Source organism: Equus asinus, chromosome 8 (assembly GCF_041296235.1).
Source record: "Equus asinus isolate D_3611 breed Donkey chromosome 8, EquAss-T2T_v2, whole genome shotgun sequence".
In the NCBI taxonomy this organism is placed as follows: domain Eukaryota; kingdom Metazoa; phylum Chordata; class Mammalia; order Perissodactyla; family Equidae; genus Equus; species Equus asinus.
The window spans coordinates 27,150,670-27,175,085 of NC_091797.1; the positions used below are offsets into that span (position 1 = coordinate 27,150,670).

General features: G+C 44.0%; 1 protein-coding gene across 2 annotated transcripts in view; it reads right to left on the minus strand.

Moving 5' to 3' along the window:
- CMTR1 (cap methyltransferase 1) overlaps positions 1-24,416 on the minus strand; it is a 55,435-nt gene that overhangs the window by 2,606 nt on the left and 28,413 nt on the right. The window contains exons 9-22 of one of the 2 annotated variants that reach the window (XM_014830920.3): positions 22,896-23,094; positions 22,005-22,123; positions 19,670-19,766; positions 19,209-19,341; positions 18,314-18,493; positions 8,048-8,104; positions 7,233-7,290; positions 6,663-6,731; positions 5,548-5,679; positions 4,539-4,661; positions 3,768-3,859; positions 2,879-2,947; positions 1,444-1,491; positions 455-567 (exon numbers count right to left, since the gene is read on the minus strand). In XM_014830920.3, coding sequence (XP_014686406.1) covers positions 455-567; positions 1,444-1,491; positions 2,879-2,947; positions 3,768-3,859; positions 4,539-4,661; positions 5,548-5,679; positions 6,663-6,731; positions 7,233-7,290; positions 8,048-8,104; positions 18,314-18,493; positions 19,209-19,341; positions 19,670-19,766; positions 22,005-22,123; positions 22,896-23,094 — 1,489 coding nt within the window. The remainder of the gene's footprint in view (positions 1-454; positions 568-1,443; positions 1,492-2,878; positions 2,948-3,767; positions 3,860-4,538; positions 4,662-5,547; positions 5,680-6,662; positions 6,732-7,232; positions 7,291-8,047; positions 8,105-18,313; positions 18,494-19,208; positions 19,342-19,669; positions 19,767-22,004; positions 22,124-22,895; positions 23,095-24,416) is intronic. The other variant, XM_070514991.1, reaches the window with a different exon arrangement.

The following is a 24,416-nucleotide window of genomic DNA, read 5'->3' on the forward strand; positions in this document are numbered from 1 at the left end:
GGAGTTTGACTAAGATAATTACTTCTCAATAACCTTACTCCAGTCCTGCCATCCTGCCACCAGGGCAACATCTCTGGGACCTGGGCAGAGGCAGCAGGACTTTATTAGCCAGAGGGCAGTGAAGAAAAGGGATTCTATATGGGATGCAAATGGCTAAGCTTGGCTTTCTGGATGTGCTGCTGCCGACCCAGAAGGCCCTTTTCCTACCACAAGGAGACCATGTGTGCATATATAAGTTGAGCTCCTCTCCCCAGCCCCAACCCAATCCCCGGGACTCACCAAAGAACAGAAAAGGCTCAGGCAACACAGTCCCTCCCAACATATACCTCAAATAAATGCCAGCCTGGCTGCTACTCATCTTAGTAGGGAGCCCTTGGCTCTGGCTCAGCCAGGGTCTGGGCCACTCACCCTGGCTGAGTGAAGGAGGCACAGGGAACAATTACTCATCACCCACCATTCACTGTCCTGACAATGTAGAGGCCAGTGGGCACAAAGTGCCGGTCATCTCGCCCCGTGTAGCTGAGCTTCGGTGTGCCGCTGGAGCCCTTGATGATCTTCATCTCTAACCTGATTTCCCAAGTAGGCGTGCAAACAGGAAGTGTGAGTGTGTGCGTTAAAAGAGAGAGAGAGAAAGTCCTAACACTAGTCTCTAGCTAATATCAAAAGCAGACCAAACACAGTATTTTATCTTGTTTCAGTGTAAGAAACTGAGGCAGAGACCTGAGTTGCTCCAGGCCACACGGCAAGTGAGCTAGTGCAATATTGGGTTTAGAATTTGGGCTCTGCACTTCCAACCAAGCAATGGAGGCAGGGGAGTGGCAGATGCCCCTCCTATGTTGTTACTGTTTGGGGGGTTTAAGGTGAACCAGTAAGGATAAGATCTGAGATCATGGGTGCCACTGGGTCAGTCCACCACCTATGGCATCACTGTGGCCACTAAAGAGTTAACATGAGAGCACTGAGACCTGGCCCAGCTCCCGTGGCCACAGCAGGCGCACACCCAGGATGAACCCCCCAGATCTGAGCACCCCGCACACTGCTAAGAATGTGAGGAAGCAGTTATGCCCCCTCCACCCCTCCAGGCTCAATTTTTCTGTCAGCACCAGGAGCTGGGATTTATAGTATTTCAGGCAGCTTGCTGCTCTGCCCCTCGCAGGGACAATCGTAACTATTACAGCATCAATGAGCCCGTATTTCTGCCTGACACACACCCGCCCTGCTCCCCTCCTGACAGGGTGCTGAATCAGCTCTCAGCCAGGGGCCTCTTGGCTGCAGCGAAGCCATGCTGAGGCAAAGGAGGTGGGGGGTAGAGGCTGCCCGTCAGGGCCAACTCACTACCCCACCTCCAACCCATCTACAAAAAAACAGAATGAATCCTGGACACTGCTGCACCCCCACCCCAACTGCTCTCAAATCCTGAGCTACCCTGGTTGAGTCACTCACCTGACAAAAATCTTCTCCATCTCCTCCAGCCTGTACACCTCCTTTACCCTGTAGGTAGAGGGATGGAGAGGGGACAAAGGCTTCCTGGGGGCACATTCTTGTCTGGGCAGCAGCTGGTAGGCAGGAGGCTGTGCCTGTCCTAATCCTCTGCCTTGGGCCCCTACACTACCCAACCCGCCAAGAACTAGCACCCCTAGCCTGGATCCCAAGCCCATTGAAGTGATGTCTTACAAAGACAAGCTCTAGGTTTCAGAGCAGCCAGGCATCCCCTCAGACTATAACTGTGGTTCTGGAAGATAGGCGGGAGCAAGAGGAAGGTCTGGCAGAAAACGATGTCTCTGCCAGCATTCCCACCCAGGTCACCTTCACCATTACCAAAGGCAAGAACACCAAGGGCCAGGCTCTTGCCCAGGTCTGTCTGCATGGATTTTAGGCCTTCCTGTAGCAGTTACTTCCAAATAGTCCTAATAGGCCAATTACCATGAGGGGGGCGGGGAGGCCCCTACCCAGGATGCAGGGTTCCTGGTTTGGCGCCCCGCCCTCCACCTCTGGGGCCTTGAACATGCCTTTGGAGCTGCTGCTGGGTCAGGTCCCCGAGACTCAGCAACTGGACCACAAGCAACGGAGGCAGGGTCCTTGGAAGCTGCCTCTCAGGACCTGGCAGACAGGCCATTTTAAAGCACAGGAAGAAACTGCTGTTGCACTTTTAGAAGACATCTATAAAGTGCATTCTCACTACTGGATTTAATTTTAACTAAGTAAATTTCTATTAAAGATAAAAATAAAAATTATTTTGATAAAGTATAAATATACATCTCAGTCTCTAGTCCCATGAAGCCCCAAAGGCAATAACCTAAGACCTCGGCCCAGCCTGGAAAAGTCTGTTCTCCACCTATCTGCTCCTTAACTCTTCTCATCCTCCTCTCCTCCCTCAGGGGCCTAGAACTTTCACACTACCTAACATGGCGACAAACCCTGGCCTTCTTCCCAAGCACCAAGGATCTTACTCCCTCAAACCATCCTCCTCTATTTCATGTTCAAAAACTCCCATTCCCTCAGCACCCTTTTCTTACCTGAAAAAAATGAAAAGGCCAGGTGATATGCTAATGATACTCAGGCGTGAATGTGTGACTCCCGAGGTGTGTTACCGCTCTCAGAAGCACGTCTTAAATAAGGATGCTTTAACCCCTAGGAATGAATCTCCTGTGGAGCTTCACCCACTGTGACAGGCAGGATGGGAGATATTCTGGGACGAAGGAGCCCCCTCCTCGCACCCCTAAACAAATCACTCAAGGGCACTCTTCCCTCTAATGCCAACCTTGCCTGGTCCTTTCCACTGAGCCTTCCCATCCCCCACAGGACAGGGAAGCAGGCATTGGCCAGAAAGAAGCAATGAAGAAGGGGGATTTGGGAGAGAGAGAGATAATATGCTCACCTGATAGGATTCATGTCAGGCCGACTGGGCTTGGAAACAGCTTTCACAAATTTCTCAGCAAGCTGAATTCTACAATCCAAACAGAGTCTCTCAGAGGCAAGCAAGGGTGCTTCCACCAGCACCCTCACCCCCAGGGCATATTTACAGCATCAGTGGGAGAAGACGCTTGAATTTGCAGCAAAACTGCTCCAAGAGGCAGCACTCATATTCCCCCAGGAAGCCCACCGTGCCCTTCTCCACTGATGTCTTTATGCATATCCTCCCCCTCTCTCTGGATTCTGACCTCTAATTTCGCTACATCTTGGTTGGTTTTCCCGATGTGTACCTTCGTTGTGCTCAGTCACTTCAAGTATCATCTTTACTGGATATGTCTGCTCCATCACCCCAGACCACAGATACCACAGTACACCCACTCAGATGAACCAACTCAGGAGTGACATTAGCATCATGGCAGTATAAGACATCCCTCCTTTTCTAGCAACTGATTAGGCATCCTTTCATGAACAAAAGCGCCTCTGTGGGAGTTGTGGAATCCAGTTGTGGACTTAAATAGGACCACCCAAGCATAAGACATGTTCTTCACAGGAGAAGACCCTATAAGGTTGCCCTCTTGCTCAACCTTAACACAAACATCAGCACTAATCTGAACAGCTGTGGCAAAATGGAGTATGTTGGTATCCATGACAATCAGGGCCCAAGCTCTAACAAACTCTGAAGTGCCAACATCAATTTCCCATTCTGTCCTTGGAACCAGCCAGTGGGTGGTAGAGGGAAACTAAGGATGCCCTTAAGCAGAGGAGGCCTGGGTGGAGGGCCAAGCCTCAGACGCTGCTGTCACAGAGCTGTTCTGGCCCACCCCTCCCTCCCTCCCCCAGGGCCCAGGTCTCACCGCTGGTTAAAGTGCTGCTCCCGCACGTCACTGCCATTCAGCACAAGGACATCGAGGATGTGGATCGCACTAATCTTCCGCTGGGCCTTCCCCTAGAAGGATAAGTACACTGCCCACCCTGCTAGGCGCTGGCCTGGGGCCCACTCTGCCCACCATGCACGCTGGCCTCCATTCTACTTACAGCTGGGGGAAGGACTTTAAACCCAGGATATTTCTCTTGCCTCCCTCCCAGCTGGTTCTCAGCACCAATCGGCCCAGGCTTCTGAATAGATATCTGAGGTTTTGGATAATGAGCCCCCTTGAACCTCAAACCCAGTGAGGCTGCCACCATGGTACTCCAGCCAGGACCTGGCTTCCCACCCTTGCCAACAGTTCCACTGACTATTCTGAGAGTCATCAGTATGGCTGTAATACCCAAAGCTCATGGGAAATAACAATGCTTCTTCATGCTTCTTTTCTAACAGATCTCTGGTCAAAAACTAAATCAGCAGCTAAAAACCCAGTAGCTCCAACAGGACTCTTGATGCACAGAGAGGATCAAGGGCTCCTCCTATACACATAGAGACTATGGTCCTTCCTGCCTGAATATACTGTGGCTTAGAGCAACTGCTCGAAGAGAAGGAATAATTGCAAAGCCTTCCCCAGGCCCTAGGCCCTGACAAGCACCACGTGCAAGGTAACCCAGTTAACTCGAGGAAAAAGGCCAGGCTCAGCTGTGCCCCAGTTGCCTAGCTCGCAGGATCAGAACACGTGAGCAGAACCACCTCTGACCTCCCCTTTCAGCTCGTGAACAATCTCCACAGAGAGCAGAGTGTCCCGGGGTAGCTCTGTCTTCAGGTCCAGCTTGACCCAGCGGTCTGACTGGCGGCCATCCCACGTGTAGATCTGGGACTTCTATGGGGAGAGAGAAAGGGCCGAGTCAGGCAGGCATGGAGATTAGCGGGTGAGAGGCTCAGTTCTCAAAAGGGCTTTTAGTTGGCATCTACAAGCTGAAAATGTCAGAAGACAATGTCTTGGAGAGATTAGTCACTTATACTTCAGTGATAAGGATAGTGCTGTCCTGCACTGCCTCAGTGGAAGAGGAGGAGTAATCTGGCTTGGTCCTGGTGGTTGGAACAGACCCAGAGCACCATTCAAAAGGCCTAAGTTCATAATTAGTGGCCTTCAAGAAAGATCCAGCTTGGTGTATCTCTGAGGTGGGTTTGGTGAAGGGTCCAGAGAGCAGAGGAGGAGGAAGTAAAAAGAGAAAAAGATAAAGTGTGCGAGGACACAGAGAAAGTAAGTGAGCAAGAAGAGATAAAATTATACAGAAAGACAAGTCAGAGTGGAAAGAAAGCAATGATGACTTTACCTAATTAGGTAAGATATAGAACTGCCAAGGCTTTCCCTCACCTCATTTTAGACTCCAAGGGCCCCAGAGTAAGGATAGGTGGTGTCTTTGCAAGACAAGGGATGACATGGGATGGTGGAGGTGTTGGAAAGAAACAGCTGCATGGGCTCAAGCCAGATTAGCCCGCTAACCATCCTGCTAGCCTAGGAAATTCCATATGACAAGAAAGGAGGTAGTGTTCACTTTAGCAATGTAGAGATGAATAAGCAAATGCATGAATAAATGAAAGAATGAAAGACACTTGGCTAACTCAAAGCTGGGGTCAAAGCCCCAGCTCCTTAGTGCCAAGAAGAACATGCACCAATTGTGGTAGGCAGTTGTTCAGATTCCCACAGACAGAGGCGAGGTTCCACCACCCCAGGCTAGGTAAGAAGGCAGCTGTAGACTTACCCCCAGGCAGATAAGGAACTTCTGCTCGCTGCCAGACACCATGCAGCGGTAGTCGAGCACTGGGCGGATCTTCTCTAGGGTTTTGGAGGTGAGCAGCGTGGGCTTATAGCTGAAAATGTCAATCTCAGTGCCCTGTAAACCCAGGTCAGAGAAAACAGGGCTGGGTCGGGGGAAGGGACAGGCGCTCAGTATGGGTGCCTGCATGGGGGATGGGGGCAGGCTGGGAAAGGAAAGGACAGGAAGTACTTGCTCTCTGAAACATGCCCCCTGTGACCCTGCTCTACCTAACCATGCACTAACTGGATCTAATTCCATCTGCTTGGAGTGCTCCTTTAGGACCTATTAGGTGAGGTTGGGAAAGGAAAGAACACCGAGTCCCCAAGTACAGATCGATTTAGCAGGGCTATAAGGAAATGTCACCAGAATATAAAAGCCACTTCTTCAATAAAACTGAAGGCAAGGACTCACCAGCAGTTGGTCTGAGCGCAGTTCTCTCTCCACCCCATTCACAAAAATGTACACATGCTAGTCTTTTAAGGCCATCTTGAAACTCATTCTCTAGTCTCTGACCCACAAAACCAGCAACAATGGCCCATGATCTGGGCCAGATTTATATGAAGCCCAGGGAGAAGCCGGAAACCAGATGGTAGAAAAAAACAGGGCAGAAGAATTCCAAGGACCAGCTCAGCAGAAACAGGACAAAGAGCCTAGGGTTAGGCCAGCCCCACTGTGGAGCTCTCCTGGTAGCCTCTCTTAGCCCTCTGCCCAGCTCCCCTATCTAAAGTCATCCCATACTTCATGTCTCCCCTGCAGGCAAATCTCATGGGACCCTGAACTTGCCAGGGAGTAAGAGCCAGCACCACCCTTTGGGCATGGGAATGCTGAGCACAACACATCTCAGGACAAGAATCTTCAGGCAGTTCAATGGGGTCTTGGGAAACTCAATACCCTATACCAAAGGTTCCCACCTATGTTGGCCTCAGCTCAGCCCTGTGGAGCACGGGTGGCAGCTGCACAAGCCCTGTAGAGGCCAGGCATCTGGGGGTCTCATGAAACCTGCCACATCTAGAGTTAGGCCTCTCTAAAGTTTTACCTTCTCCAGATACCAAATTTACCTGGATTAGCTCAAAGAACTTAGATTTCGGGTCTGAGGAAGAAGGAGCAACTCGAGCCTGGTCTGGGATCTGAAAAGAGACAGCAAAGAGCTTTGACTTTCAAATGTGCTTCTGACCAAGGCTGTGTGTGAATCTATGTAAGTGAGGGGACAGGTTCAAACAGGAGAAGAGGAAATGGCACGTTACAAAGGAGGTGAGAAAGTGGAGGATGGAGGTGGTTAATTCTGTCACTGCTCCCTTTCACACCCTGTGGTAGCACACCCCAAAGGCCACTTCCCTTTCACCGGGGCTCTCTGTGGTGAGTGTTGCTACACAAAGCCACCAGCAGAAAACTGAGGCCTGTTCACCCACCACCCTTGTCCTTTCTGACCCAGCTGTAGGAGCAAACTGACAGCAAAAGGGACAAGATCATTCCCAACAATGCTGAGATGTCCAGCTCCGAAATGCTGTGAGGGTAGACAGACACTTTCACGCAGGGGGAGACCCTCAGGTGACAGGGTTGGGAGTCAATCCCATTCTTCTCTACAGCTTCCCTACCCTGGAGCAACAATGGTCTGGGGAGATGCTCACCCCCCAAAGTCGGAGGCACTCTTTCCGGATCTCTGCCTGCCGAGGCTCACTCAGGGTCCTGGAAAAATGAAGCCAGCAAGCGATTAAAACCTCCAAGATATGCAAGGAATTTGCCTCCTGTGCGCCCCTCAGTACCCCAGAAAGGAAGCCTGCATGAATGAACATGTGCATGCACACCTGGAGACCACGTTGCCATTAGCCTAGGGTGCTTTTAACAATCACACAGCTGTCTCTTGAAGATGGGAGCTCAGATGTACACAAAATGGGATGACCTCCCCTTCCCACCACAAAGGGAAGGGAGAAGTCTGCCCTCCTGACCACCCTGGATGCCATATACCCTTCTTCCAATTACCCATCAGCACGTTCTGGCTCTTCCTCTGCTAATACAGGCCACTTCAAGTCCATCCCAGTGCATGTGACTCTGCCCCAGAAAGCTGAATTAGCTCAGGTCTGCCCCCTACCAGAGGTTCTCCTTGAACAGTTCTACCTCTCCTCTCTTGATCACTCTTTACTCTGTGTCCCCTGAACATTATGTATTCTACTCGTGCTGTGCCACTCCACACACTCTAATCCACTGTTAGGAACTTTTCCTGCATCCTTTTCCTGGGCTATTCTTATCTGCCCAAAGACAAAGTCTTTGAGGGCAAGGTTCAGGCCATATGCTTCTCTGGGATCCTGCATAGACCACAGCAGAGTATGAGATAGAAGAGTAAGTATTTTAAATGTTTAAATGAAATAAAGAGCTCAGGGGGAGAAGCTAAACGAAAAGCTCTTCCCTTGAAATAGATGAATTCTGGAAAGTGGGAAACACTCACGTGTCTTGAACAAAGGCATGGATTTTGGCCAGAGCTTTGATCTGCAGACTACAGTGGCTACAAGAAAAAAAAATTATTTGCTTTCAGAAAGATTACCAAAAAAAGACAACCAAAAGACATCAGGACAGAGAAATTTAGCTGGAGCAGAGGCCATCTATATTTAGGGGAGGGGATGGAGAGTTGAAAGAGAACCCCCTCGACCACACTCCAAGGTACAGTTATATGGGGGCTGCTGATGGCTGAGAGTAAAGCAGAAGAACTGAGTCAAATCTTCCAGACACTCAGATCCCAACTCCTGCTAAAATGAAGTTTTGATCCCATCCTTAAAAATTTGAAAGCAGTGGTGAACTGATCCTTCACAAACCAACAATAAAGCCCAGACTCAGTTCAACTACAGACTAAACTGACTCAACCACCTACACTAACAGATGCCTGTTCTACTTTAGTCTCCACTGTTCTTTCACACATAATGTCTGGGATTTAATAAAAAAGTATGAGACAGGATAAAGCAAGAAAACGTGACTCACTCACAAGAGAGAAAACAATCCAACAGAACAAGACCCAGCGATGGTCCAAATATTGGAATTATCAGACAGGGCCTTTAAAATAACTGTAAAAAACATGTTCAAGGATTTAGTGGAAAGGTGTACAACATGCATAAAAAGATGGAGAATATCAGCAGAGATATAGAAACTATATTTTAAAACAAATAAAAACTCTAGAAATGAAAAATACGGTATTGGAGATAAAGAATGATTTTGATGGGCTTACCAGCAGACTGAACACAGTAGAGAAAAGAATCAGTGAACTTGAGGACTGACAGGTCAACAGAAATCCAAAGTAAACACAAAGAGAGACAAAAGTGAAAAAAAATAACAGAGCATCTGAGCTCCATGAGACAATAAAAAACAGTTTAACATAATTGGAGTCTCGGAAGCAAAGGAAAGAATAGGACAAAAATATTGACATGATAATAGCCAAGATTTTCCCAAACTGATGAATGAAATTAATCTACAGATCCAAGGTCAGGGGACCCCAAGCAGAAGCAATACAAAGAAAACTGTATACAGTCATGCATCGCTTAATGACGGGAGACACTTGGAGAAATGTGTCATTAGGCAATTTCATCGTTGTGTGAACATCACAGAATGTACTTACACAAACCTAGATGGTATAGCCTATTACACACCTAGGCTATAGTGTACTAATCTTATGGGACCACTGCTGTATGAGTCCATCGCTGGCCGAAACGTCGTTATACGGTGCATGACTGTATAAACACATCATGGTCAACATGCTGAAAAGAAAAGATGAAGAGAAAATCTTGAAAGCAGTCAGAGGAAAAAGGACACATAACCTACAGGGAAACAACGGCTGATTTCTCATCAGAAACAAGGAAAGCAGAGAACAAACAAGAATGATGGCTGACTTCTCATGGGAAATAAGAAAGGCAGAGAACAATGGAAGAATATCTTTAAAGTGCCAAAAGAAAAACACTGCCAACCTCAAATTCCATATCCAATGAAAATATCTTCAAGAAATGAAAGGATTTTCAAAAGACAAAGGCTGAAGGAGTTAGTCTCCAGCAGACTTGCACTACAAAAATAGGTTAAAAGAAATTCTTCAGGCTGAAAGGAAATGATTCCAAATAGAAACTTGGTTCTGCAGAAAGGAATGAAGGAATGGATAAATATGTTAGTAAATATCAAGGACCTTCTTAAAAAAGATTAGATGTACATATATAGATGTATGTATCTTTCTCTTTAAAAGACTATAGACTGTTTAAAATAAAAATAATGGCAACGGAAAGTAGGTTATATAAAACAAGAACACAAAGGCAGGAGGACTGTAAATATATGTTTACTGTGATCAGGTTCTTACATAGTTCATGAAGCAGGAAAATATTTTTTGAAAGTAAACTATGATAAATTAAAGCTGCATAATGTAATCTTTAGAGCAATAACTAAAACATAACACAAAAGGCTTAAAAAAGAAAAAAACCAAGGAGATAAAAAGGGACACTAGAAAATACTGACTTTGCCCTCCCCCCAAAAGGAAGGAAGGAATAAAGAAACAAAGAGAAGGGGCAGGCCCAGTGGTGCAATGGTTAAGTGCACACATTCCGCTTCTCGGCAGCCCAGGGTTCGCCAGTTTGGATCCCGGGTGCGGACATGGCACTGCTTGGCACACCATGCTGCGGTAGGCATCCCATGTATAAAGTAGAGGAAGATGGGCATGGATGTTTGTTCAGGGCCAGTCTTCCTCAGCAAAAAGAGGAGGATTGGCAGCAGTTAGCTCAGGGCTAATCTTCCTTAAAAAAAAAAAAAAAAAAGGAAAGAAACAAAGAGAAGACAAGATAAACAGAAATCAACCAACCAAGAGGATCCAGCCCTGATGGCCTAGTGGTTAAAGTTTGGCATGCTCTGCTTCAGAGGCCTGGGTTTGGTTCCTGGATATGGAACCACACCACTCATCTGTCAGTAGCCATGCTGTGGTAGTGGCTCACAAAGAAGAACTAGAATGATTTACAACTAGAATATACACAACTATGTACTGGGGCTTTGGGGAGGGGGCGGAAAATGAGAGAGAGGAAGACCGGCAACAGATGTTAGCTCAGGGCAAATCTTTCCCAGCAAAAAAAAAAAACCAAGAGAGAGGATTTAAACCTAAATATATCAATAATTACATTCCACATAAATGTACTAAACACCCCAGTTAAAAGACAGAGCTGTCACACTGGATAAAGAGATAAGACCCAACCATGTGCTATTTACAAAAGAAAAAGACAAGTTGAAAATAAAAGGACATAAAACGATAAACCTTGCAAATACTAAGCAAAAGAAAGCCGATGCGGCTATATTAATATCAAAGTAGACTTCAAGACAAAGAGTATTACTAGAGATAAAGATATTTCATAATGACAAAATGATCTTAAATGTGCATGTAACTAATAACAAAGATCCCAATATATGGAGTAGAAACTGATAAAACTAAAGAAATAAACAATCATAGTTGAAGACTTTAACAGCCCTCGTTTAGCAATGGACAGAATAAATAGTCAAAATATCAGTTAAGATACAGAGGATTTGAAAAACACCATGAACCAACTTGACCAAATTAACATTTATAGAACACTACACTCAACAACAGAAGTTGGAATATTCACCAAGATAGAGCATGTGATTAGCCATAAAAAAGGCCTCAATAAATTTCAAAGGATCAAAATCATACCGAGTATATTCTGAGTACAATAGGACTAAATCGAGTAGATATCCTGAAAACCCCAAAATATCTGGCTATCAAATACCACACATCTACATACTCCATGAACCAAAGAACAAATAATAAGAAATTTAAAGAATATTTTGAACCATATTAATGAACAGATAACATCCAATAGTATACATAAACATACAATACTACATAATATACAATATATTAAATAATAAATGTATCCATATAAATATCCATATATATTTACATGCTATAAATAAATAAATAAAAGGAAATTATTGTTTCCTTTATTCTCCTTATTTTGGACTTAATTTGCTCTTCTTTTTCTAGCTTCTTTGATTTTAAATCCTTTCTTCTTTTAATATATATATTAATAAAGGGATTATAAACAGGGAAACATAGCATTTACATATACATATAAAATACATATATATGTATGTAAATATATATGTATTTTATATGTATATGTATTTTATATGTATATATAAAAATATATATGTAAATATACATATGTATTTTTATATATATATTTTTTAAACCAGACAAGGACTTCAAAAGAATACAGATTTAGAGACTAATATCCCTCATGAACATAGACACAAAAATTCTTAATAAAATATTAGTAAATCAAATATAGCAACATGGGACCAGCCCCGTGGCCAAGTGGCTAAGTTTGTATGCTCTGCTTCGGCAGCCCGGGTTTCGCCGGTTCGGGTTCTGAGCGCAGACATGGCACTGCTCATCAAACCATGCTGAGGTGGCATCCCACATGCCACAACTAGAATGACCCACAACTAAAAAAAACTACACAACTATGTACTGGGGAGCTTTGGGGAGAAAAAGGAAAAAATAAAATCTTTAAAATATATATATATATATATATATATATATAGCAATATATCAGAGTGATATTCATGACAAACTGGAGTTTATCCAAAAATGCAAGATTTGCTCACCATTTGAAAAATCACTCAATGTAATTCACTGTATTAGTGGAATAAAATAAGAATATAATAATTTCCACAGATACAGAAAAAGTACTTGACAAAATTAAACATCCATTCATGATAAAAACTCTGAGCAAACTGGGAATAGAAGAAAACTTTGTCTGATAAAGGACATCTACAAAAAAACCTATAGGTAACATCATACTTAATGGTTAAACAATTTACACTTAAAATCTAGAACAAGGCAAGGATGTCTGCTCTCATCATTTCAATTCAACATCGTACTGGAAGAACTAGTCAGTACAATAAGGTGTGGAAATTAGACAACCACCGTATGATCCAACAATTCCATTTCCAAAAGAACTAAACAGGATCTCAAAAAGACAGCAGCATCCCCATGTGCACTGCAGCACTATTCACAATAGCCAAGATGTGGAAACAAGCTAAATGTCCATTGACAGATAAATGAATAAAGAACATGTGGTATATACATACAAGGGAATATTATTTGGGTTTTTTTTTTTTTTGAGGAAGATTAGCCCTGAGCTAACATCTGCTGCCAATCCTCCTCTTTTTGCTGAGGAAGACTGGCCCTGAGCTAACATCTATGCCCATCTTCCTCTACTTTATACGTGGGACGCCTGCCACAGCCTGGCTTGCCAAGCAGTGCCATATCCGCACCCGGGATCTGAACCGGCAAACTCTGGGCCACCGAAGCGGAATGTGCGAACTTAACTGCTGCACCACCAGGGCGGCCCCTAAATAATTTTTTTAAGGGCATACCAATTGAAAAGGAAAGAGTAAAACTGTTTATTTGCAGAAGACATTATTACATATGTAAAAAATCTTAAGAAATCTACTAAACTACTAGAACTAAGAAGTAAATTAAGCATTCTCACAGGATACACAGACAATACACAAAAATCAATTGTATTCCCATATACTAGCAATGAACAATTGGAAACTAAAATTTTAAAAATACCATCTACAATAGCATCCACACCTATAAAATTCTTAGGGATAAATTTAACAAAAGATGTGTAAGACCTCTATACTGAAAACTTTAAAACATTGTTGAGACATTAGAGAACCTAAATACAATCACGCATCAGTTAATGATGGGATATGTTCTGAAAAATGTGTTAGGCCATTTCATCATTGTGCAAACATCACAGAGCATACTTACACAAACCCAGATGGCAGAGCCTGCTACACACCTAGGCTATACGGTACTAATCTTATGGGAGCACTGTCCTATATGCAGTCCATCACTGAGTGAAATGTTGTTATGCAGCGCATGACCGTATACGGATTTTTTTGTTCATGGATGGGAAAATTCAATACTGTTAAGATGTCAATTCTCCCCAAATTGCCTTATAAATTCAATGTAATCTCCATCAAAACTCCAACAGGTTTTTTCTAGAAATTGACAAGCTGATTCTGAAATCTACATGGAAATGCAAAAAACCTAGACTAGCCAAAACAATCTTGAGAAAGAACACAGCTGGATAACTATACACTACCTGACCTGAAGATGACTTTTTTCAAGGTATAGTCATCAAGATAATATGGCAAAGGACAGACAAACAGATTAATGGAACAGACATAGTGCCCTGGATAAAATCACACATACACAGTCAAATAATTTCTAACAAGGGTGCCAAAGCAATTAAATGGAAAAAGGAAAGTATCTTCAACAAACGGTGCTAGAACAACTGGACACCTATAAGGAAAAAAAGAACTCTGACTCCTACATCACAGCACCATAAACAAAAATTATTTTCAGGTGGACTGTAGACCTAAACATGTTAAAACTATAAAAGTTTTAGATGAAAACAGAGAACGTTCATGACTTTAGCAGAGGCAAAGATTTTTAGAAAGAAAACAAAAATCACTAACAAAAAGGAAAAATTGATACATTGGATTTCATCAGCAAACTTTTAAAATTCTAGTTACCCAAATTGAAAAGGAAGAAGTAAAATTCTCAGTTCGCAGATGACATGATCTTTCATGCAAAAAACCCTAAAGATTCCACAAAAACACTGTTATAACAATCAAATTCGGCCAACTTCCAAGATATAAAATCAACACACAAAATTCACTCACATTTCGATATACTAACAATGAATAATCTGAAAAGGAAACTAAGAAAACTCCATTTACAATAGCATCAAAAAGATTTAAGTACTTAGGAATAAATTAAATCAAGGAAGTGAGAGACTTGTACACTGAAAGCTACAAAACTGCTGAAAGAAATGAAAGAAGACATAAATAAATGGAAAGACATCCTGTGCTCATGGATTGGAAGACTTACTATTGTTAACATGACAATACTACCCAAAGCAACCTACAGATTCAATGCAATCCCTATCAAAATCCCAACAGCAGTTTTTGCAGAAACAGAAAAACCCATCCTAAAATTCATATGACATTTCAAGGGATCCCCAAATAGCCCCACCAATCTTGAAAATGAAGAACAAAGCTGGAGGACTCACACTTCCTGATTTCAAAACTTACTAAAAAGCTACAGTAAAACAGTGTAGTACTAGCATAAAGACAGACATACAGACCAATGGAATAGAATAGAGAGCTCAAAAATAAACTCTCATATATATGTCACATGATTTTCGACAAGGGTGCCAAGACTATCTAAGAGAGAAAGGACAGTCTTTTCAACAAATTGTATTGGGAAAACTGGATATCTACATGAGAAAGAATGAAGTTGGACCCTTATTTTACACCATCTACAAAAATTAACTCAAAATGCAACAAACATCTAAACATAAAAGCTAAAACTACAAAACTCTTAGAAGAAAACATATGGAAATCTTCATGACATTGGATTTAGCAATGATTTCTTGAAGAAGACATCAAAAGAATAGGCAATAAAAGAAAAAATAAACTGGACTACAAAATTAAAAACTGCTGTGCATCAAAGAACATAATCAATACAGTGAAAAAAAAACAACCCACTGGGAGAAATATTTTCAAATCATGTATCTGATAAGGGATTAATATGCAGAATATATGAAGAACTCCTACAACTCAACAACAAAAGACAAATGAATTTAAAAACAAGCAAAGGACTTGAATAGATATTTCTCCGAAGAATATATACAAATGGCCAACAAGCACATGAAATGTGAAAATATGCTCAATATCATTAGTCATTAGGGAAATGCAAATTAAAACTACAAATGAGGTATAACTTCACATCCATTAGGATGGCTATGATTAAAAAAAAAGGGAAACTAACAAGTGTTGGTGCTTGCACACCAATATTCATAGCAGCAGTATTCATAATAGCTAAAATGTGGAGACAACCCAAATGTCCATCAACAGATGAATGGATAAACAAAATATGGTTAAGTACCTATAATGGAATATTATTTGGCCTTAAAAAGAAATGAGTGCTGATACATGCTACAACATGATGAACCTTGAAAATATCATGCCAAGTAAAATAAGCCAGACACAAAAGGACAAATATTGTGTGATTCCTCTTATATGAAGTACCCAGAATAGGCAAATTTATAGAGACAGAAAGTATAATAGAGGTTACCAGGGGCTAGAGGTGGGGCAAATGGGGAATTATTGTTTAGTAGATACAGAGTTTTTGTTTTACATGATTAAAAAGTTCTGGAAATGTATAGTCGTGATGGTTGCACAACAATGTGAACGGACTTAATGCCACTGAATTATACATTTCAAAAACGGTTAAAATTGTAAATTTTATGTGATGTATATTTTACCACAATAAAAAAATGACAAAAAATTTTTAAACTGCTGCTTATCAAAAGACACCATTAAGAAAATGAACAGACAAGTCACTGACTGGGGAAACTATTCACAACACACATATTTGACAATGGACTTGTATTCAGAATATATAAATAATTCCTACAACTTAATAAAAAGATAAATCCATTTTTTAAGCGGTCAAAAGACTTGAAGAGACACTTCATAAAATACATAAAGGGCCAATAAACACATGAAAAGGGGTTCAACATCATTCCCCATCACAGAGATGCAAATGAAAACCACAATGATATAATACCACACCCACTAGAATGGCTAAAATGAAAAAGACTAAAAATACCAAATGTTGGCAAGGAGACAGAGCAATCAGAACTCTAATGCTGTGCTGGAGTACAAACCAGTACAAACACTTTAGAAAACCATATAGCACTATTAAAAGTTAAATACACATTTCCTCTATGACCTAGAATTTCCACTCTTGAGTATTTATCTAAGAGAAATGAAAATATCTGTCCACCAAAAGGCCTGTACAAGAATGTTTTAGCAGCTTTATTCATAACAGCAGCAAACTGGAAATACTTCAAGTGTCCATCAACAGAAGAATAAATTACAGTATATCCATACACTTGAATACTACTTGGCGATAAAAAGGAATAAACAGTATGTGAATGAATCTCAAAAACAAGGTGAGGAGAAAAAAAAGACACAAAAGTGTACATGTATGATTCCATTTATACAAAGTTCTAAACAGGCAAAACTAATCTATGGTAATAAAAATCAAAGGAGTAGTTACTTCAGGGTTTACTAAGTAGGAGCACAAAGAAATTTCCTGAGGAGACGGTATTTTTATCTTAATAGGGATGCAGGCTACATGGATATATGCATTTGTCAAAACTGACAGAAGTGCACACATAAGATCTGGATTTCACTTATGGAATTATACCTCAATTTTTTTTTTTTTTTTAAAGACTGGCACCTAGGCTAACAACTGTTGCCAATCTTCTTTTTTTTTTTTAAGGATTGACACCTGGGCTAACAACTGTTGCCAATCTTTTTCTTTTTTTTTTTTTCTGCTTTATCTCCCTAAACCCCCCGTACACAGTTGTATATCTTAGTTGTAGGTCCTTCTAGTTGTGGGATGTGGGAAGCCGCCTCAACTTGGCCTGACGAGTGGTGCCATGTCCACGCCCAGGATCCGAACCCTGGGCCGCCGCAGTGGAGCGCGCGAACTTAACCACTTGGCTACCGAGCCAGCCCCTTAATTTTTTTTAAAAAGAAAGGAAACTGGTTATAGGGTTGCCTAAACATCCTGTGCTTTTGGGAACATTGAGAAGAAGTCCAGTTTTGCCACGCATCCACACACACTCGTAGCAGATGGCAGCATGGCTCAGCAAAAGGAAGTCCAGAAATACTACAAAGCCCTGGCTTTCCTGACTCTAGGCCAGCCCCTGGGCCTGCTTCTTCATCTGTAACATGCTGAAGCTTGGTATCTGCTCCATCTTGGTGCCTAGCATTACTATCGAGATGAGAAAGCTTATGTGGCAGCACTGTGGCAAGTTAAAATACTGTGAGATAATGGATAAGATGGATAAAGATTTCCTCTCCTTCTATGATTCTCTAGGGCCACCTATACCTTCAAACCTCTCTAGGAGACTTGGGATTACATCCTTAGAAATGACCTTTCTAATACCTGTTTGGCCCCCTAAGAAAGTACTTTCACTGATTCATTGCTACTATACAACTCTCCAGCCTACCTCAAAACACTTTTCTCTAAGGCTCGCCCACTTGAAGAACTGAGCCAACTGTCACAACTTTAAATTATTGCCACTAACAGAGAGGGGGAACAATTAAAGAAGGTTAAAAAACCAGCATTCAGATCACCCATCTGGGGAACTCAAAATGGCAAAAGCTCTGGTACCAGAAACTTCCAAAGCAGGCTGTATAGTTGCTTTCCAGCCATCTTCTGTCCCCAACAGGAGGACTTCCCAAGGCAACCACCAAATTGGCCTTTTACAAACAGATGCAATCAAAGGGAAATTGCTCTGGGACACAGGACGAGGCTGTTCTCTGTCTGGGTTCACTATCACATCAGGCTGTGGGCAGGGCTATGCCAGCCAGGCACCCACTGGCCACCCCTGCGATGGGGCAGGACAAGGATTCCCAAGGTATCCAAAGTCCCAGGGAGCCCTGGCACCAGCAGACCAATTCCAGTTACCAGTTGTCAAGGCTGATGAAGCGAAACCAAGAGCTAGTCATTTAGTCCTTCATTCTCTGGTCTACCTTGACACCCCAGAGGTGCCAGCAAAAAAACACCTGGTTTGCTTACCTCTCGTTGGACCGTATCATGTAGTCAGTAAATTCATGGTCTCCCTTAATCACGTCCAAGGGGACCACAAGGTTGACGTCGGAATCAGTGTTCCGCAGCTGGTTGAGTTTAATATTCACTGAGAAGAGGTAGTCCCGCACGTCATCTATGCCCACCTTCAGGCCCTTGCACACCACATACCTGGCAGGAGATACCCTGTTACTCCACTGACCAAGGGCTCTCCCCTCCCACATTCCCCCAACCCCAATCCCTTGCTCAGTCATGAAGCTAAACAGCTTCCCCATTCAGCCTCAAGTCTACACACAAGGAACAGCACAGACTCTGTGCTGCAGAAGTTCACCTCAAATCTTTCCGTTCTATTTTGGGCTGTATCTCTCCTCTCTATGACAGTGGTTTCCAAGTGCCCCATGCCAGACTGGCTGCAAGACCATCATCAGGGGCGTCTGTTAAATTACAGACTCTCCAGGGACAGGGCCCAGAAATCTGTGTTTTTAACAAGCTACCTGGCAATCCTGATTGGCAGCATCTGCTCTCACACAGTGCATGGGCACTGTGTCCCAGCAGGGATGCCAACAGTGCCTCTGGTTGGCAGCCCCCTCACCCTTTCCCAGCCCGTGTCCCTCCAGGTGTCCCTACTATTGGTCACCTTCTCCCTCCTGGGCCAAGCCAAGGATCCCCCACCTAAGTGTGGTGAATAAGGCTTGTAGAGGAGGCAGAGGCTTAACTGGCACATCACAGGACCGATAAGATCCAAGAATCCTGACTCCTATTGGCTCTAATAACTTCTTTAGAGTCAAGGATTTTAATGTAGCAGTCATGCCAGAGAGATGCACCAGGATTTGTTGTTCTGATATTTAGCCAACCAGTCTTACTAAAATGGAGAGGAAGGCCTCACCTCTCTGAGTTGGCCGGACGGCTAGTAATCGGCTTAAAGAGACATACTCGTTCAAAGCAGCAGTACAGCAGATAGATGAGCCCCACGCTGAATGGTGTGAACAGATCAAAAGTTTTACAGATGAAGTGGCCTCCTGGATTAGAAAGAAAACACCAGTAGCAGTCAAGTCAGTGGGTTCTATTCCAGGAGGTGGGTAATGTAGTCTCAGGAAGTAAATATGACAAAGTCAAGGGGCCAGCACCTGGGTCCATTAAAAGTCAGAGGCAGTTTAAGGGGGTCTCTGCTTTAGAGGAACTCTGGGGATTCTACAGCCCTTTCTTCCTTCAATTCCTCATTCAGCCACCTGTCACCTGATATAAATAGATTTCCTTTTTTTAACTACAAGCCAACCCCACACAAGCTCTTGTCCAATAGGGCCTCTAGTGAGTCCTGGGGTGGGAAGACAGCTGAGGAAGTGCCACCTGTCCGGACAATGGAGAGCGCCATGAGGAACTGACAGAGCAGCAGCTGCTTGCTGAGGATCTCTTGTAGGTTCTCCTGCCCTTCCACTGAGAAACCCTGAAACAAGAGCACAAGGATTGGGGTGGGAAAGAGAAATGAGGAGGAAGGAACAGAGCAACGCCTACCTCATCTTCATTGAGGTTTCTTGAAGTGTGTGCATTGATCTCCACCATCTGACTCATAAAGATACAGCTTAGTGTTTAAATTATTTTGGCAGAGTCATATGGCTCATTATGGATGAAGCTAGCACTAAGACGCAGGCCTGAATACTGCAGTTGTTTTCCTGCTCTATCACTTCCAGGGGATGGAACCAAGTCTGCTTTTCCAAGGAGACAGTCCAGAAAATGTTAAGACTCATGGGAATGCAAGGAAGAGTAAGGTAGAACAGAAGCAAAATATTGGCTAGTCACAGGCTAACTATAAGACAGGAAACAAAGCCCTGGTGAACCCAGTGAGACCCAGGGAGTGTGTGCAGCATGAATACTCTGCTTGGGCTCACTCAGCCACTGTGCTGACCACTGAAGAGGCCCCAGTCTGGTGACAGGGGAAAAGTTAGCATAACTCTGACAGTCATAGTAATCTCTCTCCCCTACCAAGACTTTAGTCACAAACTCCCTTTCCTGTCCCAAGAGCACAGAGCCTTTCCCACCAGCTGGCTATACTGGGAGCCAGTATACCTCCCTGTGAGATCCCAGCAGGGAGCAGAGCCAAGCTCACATAAAAATCAGAGGCCAGGGGCTGGAGGAGGAGGAAAGGGGAGTTTAGGGGGTACAGAGTTTCAGTGTTGCAAAGTGAAAAAGTTCAGTAGATCTGTTTCACAACAATATGAGTATATTTAACACTACTGAACCGTATACTTAAAAATGGTTGAGATGGTAAATTCTATGTGTTTTTTTATCACAATAATGAAAAAGTAAAGGAGGCTGGCCTCCATTAAGCAGGCCCCCCAGCTGGGCCAGGTCTTCCTGACTCAGTCCTGAGAAGGTAATAGCTAAACAACTCAGAATCAAAAGCCGAGCGGTTAAGTTCCCACGCTCTGCTTCGGCAGCCCAGGGTTTCGCCAGTTCGGTTCCTGGGCGCGGACATGGCACTGCTCATCAAGCCATGCTGAGGTGGTGTTCCACATGCCACAACTAGAAGGACTCACAACTAGGATATACAACTATGTACTGGGGGCTTTGGGGAGAGGAAGAAGAAGAAAAAAAGAAATCTGGCAACAGATGTTCAGGTGCCAATCTTTAAAAAACCAAAACAAAAAAACGTTAGCAATGTCTTCCAGATTTATAAATGCTTCTCAAAATGCATGCCTGTTTACAGGGTCAGTCAAAAAAAAAAAAAAAGCCCCAGGTCACTAGTCCACACTGCCTAAGCAGAAAGTCAACCTTGCGTTTGCCACTCTAGCTGCCACACTGCAACAGCTGCCTCCTAAGCACTATCAGACCCCCACATCTGCTCAGCTGGAGCAGCCGCTCCCCGGCCTCCCCCAAACCTGTCTATCTGTTGTTCCCTGCTGTACACAAAGCTTTGGTGAGCCAGTGCATCTTCAGATTCTGTGCTAACATCCTGCACATTCCTTTACCTTTCCACATGGCGACTGCTTGAGAGGCCACCCAAGGAGCTCCAGAGGCTTTTCTCAACTCTAGCCATATGACCCTGAAGCAAACTGCCACGTTCTCTGTCCCTACTCAAGACTAAGTCGTGGCTCACTCCAGAAAAAGACTACCTGCTGCATCAGATACTGGGTGAGAAAGCTGCAATGGGCTCACCTCTGTGTCTCAAGCAGCTGCCCAAGAAACAAGGCTCCTTGAACATTCACTTTAGCCCAGCCACTGACAGAGTCTCCTGTGGATTCCCCTGAGCTGCTGCCTTTGGTTATGTGGTCACCTGCCAGCCCATCCAGAGGCTTAGGAGTGGCCACATATAGACAGCCTCTGCCAGGAGCAGCACCTAGGTGACAAATGATGGAAATGTTCTTCCCAGTCAGTACCCGGTCAGTTCATTTTAGTCATGGTCTTCCCATCACCATGTCTTACAGCCAATCAAGGCCCTTTGAAGAAGTGAGCTGAGAAGATCCACTTGCTCCAAGCAAAGGTGTCAACAACATCACAGGCTTTACAAAGTTATCATTGAAAATATGTACAAAAAGAATAAAAACATACATCCCTACTATCTGAACAGTGAGCTACCACCTTCCAGGACAGCTAAAGGACCAAATAAAACATAAGAAAAAGAATTCTCAAGCCTCTAACAAAATAAGTCCCTAAAGTATCACCCTACGGAGAGCAGGTCACCTACCCCATCTGCCATCAGAAAGTGGACACCCTTGCGATCTGTATTATCCAGGACAAAATTCCGAAAAGCAGTGATGTTCTCTGGGCGGGTGATGTCTCCATCTCCATCGATCCCACCCTCACCTGGCAGGACACAAAATTCACAGTAAGCTCACATGCCCCATACATCCCAGGAGCTGGAACACATGCTCTCTGGGACAGTTAACACAGGTACCAAGTGGGCCTTGAGGTCCAGGAGAAAAGCCCGTGAGGAGCAATTCACTGCAGGGCCCACACTGCAAGGCTGCGTTGCAGTGACAGACAAGGAGGCAAAAACATGGCCCTACTGTAATAAACCAGAGTCTAAAAGGAGTTGACCAGCCAAGAGTCATCAACTGAAACTGAAAGCACCTACATTTAGGACTAAAGCACCTACCTTTAGGAACTAGTATCAATTTTTCACTAAGAACTGTTATGAAAGGACTTAGGATTTGCTGCCAAATCATAACAATCAAGATAGAATGGAGGGGACTGCTGCCAGGTGGTTGAGCTCTATTTCCTGATGCATTCCACACAGGCACACAGGGCTGGAGATGGGCGTGGGCTTTGTATTTGTTAATAACCTTGCCAGTTCTCAGCCGGAGATCAGGCAGTTTCATTATCTCCTGTCACCACAGGAGAAGAAAGTAAGAATTAATATGGCTTTCATGAAAGTTTGCCTAGTGGAGTGTTTAACCTGTGTTCTGCAGGCTTGGGGTAAAAAGGGACAGTCAAGAGGGAACCAAGACCTTCCTGACATGGACTGAGAACCCCAGGCTGACAGACCTAGGAAAAAACACATGGTAAGTGGATAATAACCGCTTCCAACATGAAGTCCCCACAGAGGACTGTCCCTCCTAGTCCCTGGTGTCCCTACCATAGTAGGGTTCGAAGAGTTCACTGGAGGCCGAGTAGAAGTCCTCCAGCTTGAAGTCGTTAGGGCCCTTCAGAGTCATTCCAAAGCCCTTGGCATGCCACTTCTTCCTCCACAGCACATACTCTGAGAAGCCACCTGGGCCTGCGCAAACATCAGCAAAGTACAGAAGCTCGGCTTCCCGGTCCTTCACCAGTGGTTTCTGCAAGTGGAGGACGGGAGGAAGGGGAAAAAAATGGCTCAATGGGGAGCAGGAAGGAGAAAGCAGGAAGATAAAATAAGACTTTTAGCAAGCATAATACAGAGCTCCCGCCAGGGCCACAACACCCAGGAAATGTATCCTCTGTGATTCTCACCCTCTAGAGATGCCCATTCTCACCTCAAAATACCCCTGATGCCTTTCACATCACCAGGCCTAGTTTAGACTCCTAATAAAAACAGCTTAATGGACATCTGAGTGTGCATGTTTTTATTTCTCAGCATCTTTTCCTCGCCATATCCTGCCTTACAAGAGTCCTACTGAGAACAAACGCTGTATCCCCCACATTACAGATAAGGAAAAAGAGACATCAAGACACAAAGTGACCTGTTCACAGCCAGTCTGCAATAAAGCTAAATCAGAATCCAGTCAGCCAGACCGCTGCTCAGGTCTTCCTGTCCAACCAAAGTCTGGGGCTCTAACATCACCTTTCCCCAGCCACAAGGCCTGTCTTTCCAAACCATAGCCTCTACTTCCCTTTTCCCCTTCCTCCTTGGCTCTCCCTTTTTTTTCCAATTAACTTTTTATTTTGGAATAATTTGAGATTTACAGAAAAGCTCCAACGACAGTCACAGCCTTCACCCAGTTTCCAGTTTTGCTAACATCTTACATTGCCATTTGTCAAAACTAAGAAACCAACATTGGTACACTACTATTAACTAAACTCCAGACCAGACTCAGATTCCAGTAGAGTCCCTGTTCTGTTCCAGGATCCAATCCAAGATACCACAGTGCACTCTGTCTCCTTCTTATACACCTTTTTTCTCCTGCCTTTGCCCCTCTGCCAGCCAGGGTCTGGGACAGTACACAGCTGGGAGCTGACAAGGTAGTGAGGGAAGGAGACACTGTACGCAGCTTCCAGGCAGCCCTCAGAGCCCCCACCCAGCTCAGGAATAACTAAATTACAAGAGTCATTTGCAGTTTTATTGGATAACGGTTTTGGCCACTTGAGTACCTTTAACCCTCAATCTAAAATTTATGCTGAACCCAGCATTGGACCATATTGTGTGTTTACATTTCTCTGTCACATACCTGGGCCCTAGATGGTGAATTCTACTTGTCCCGACCCTCCACAGCAGAGAAGATGTACCAAATGCACTGGTGACAACAAGAGGTTGAGCTCTAGAGAGATGACTGCAGAGGACCCTGAGGAACACCCAGCAGGAAGGGGCTCAGGCAGCTCAGCCTTCCTTTCTACAGGTTTGGGATGGCTGAGTGCATGTCCAGAGGTCTGTAACTACTCAACAAAGATCAGAAAGCTTTAG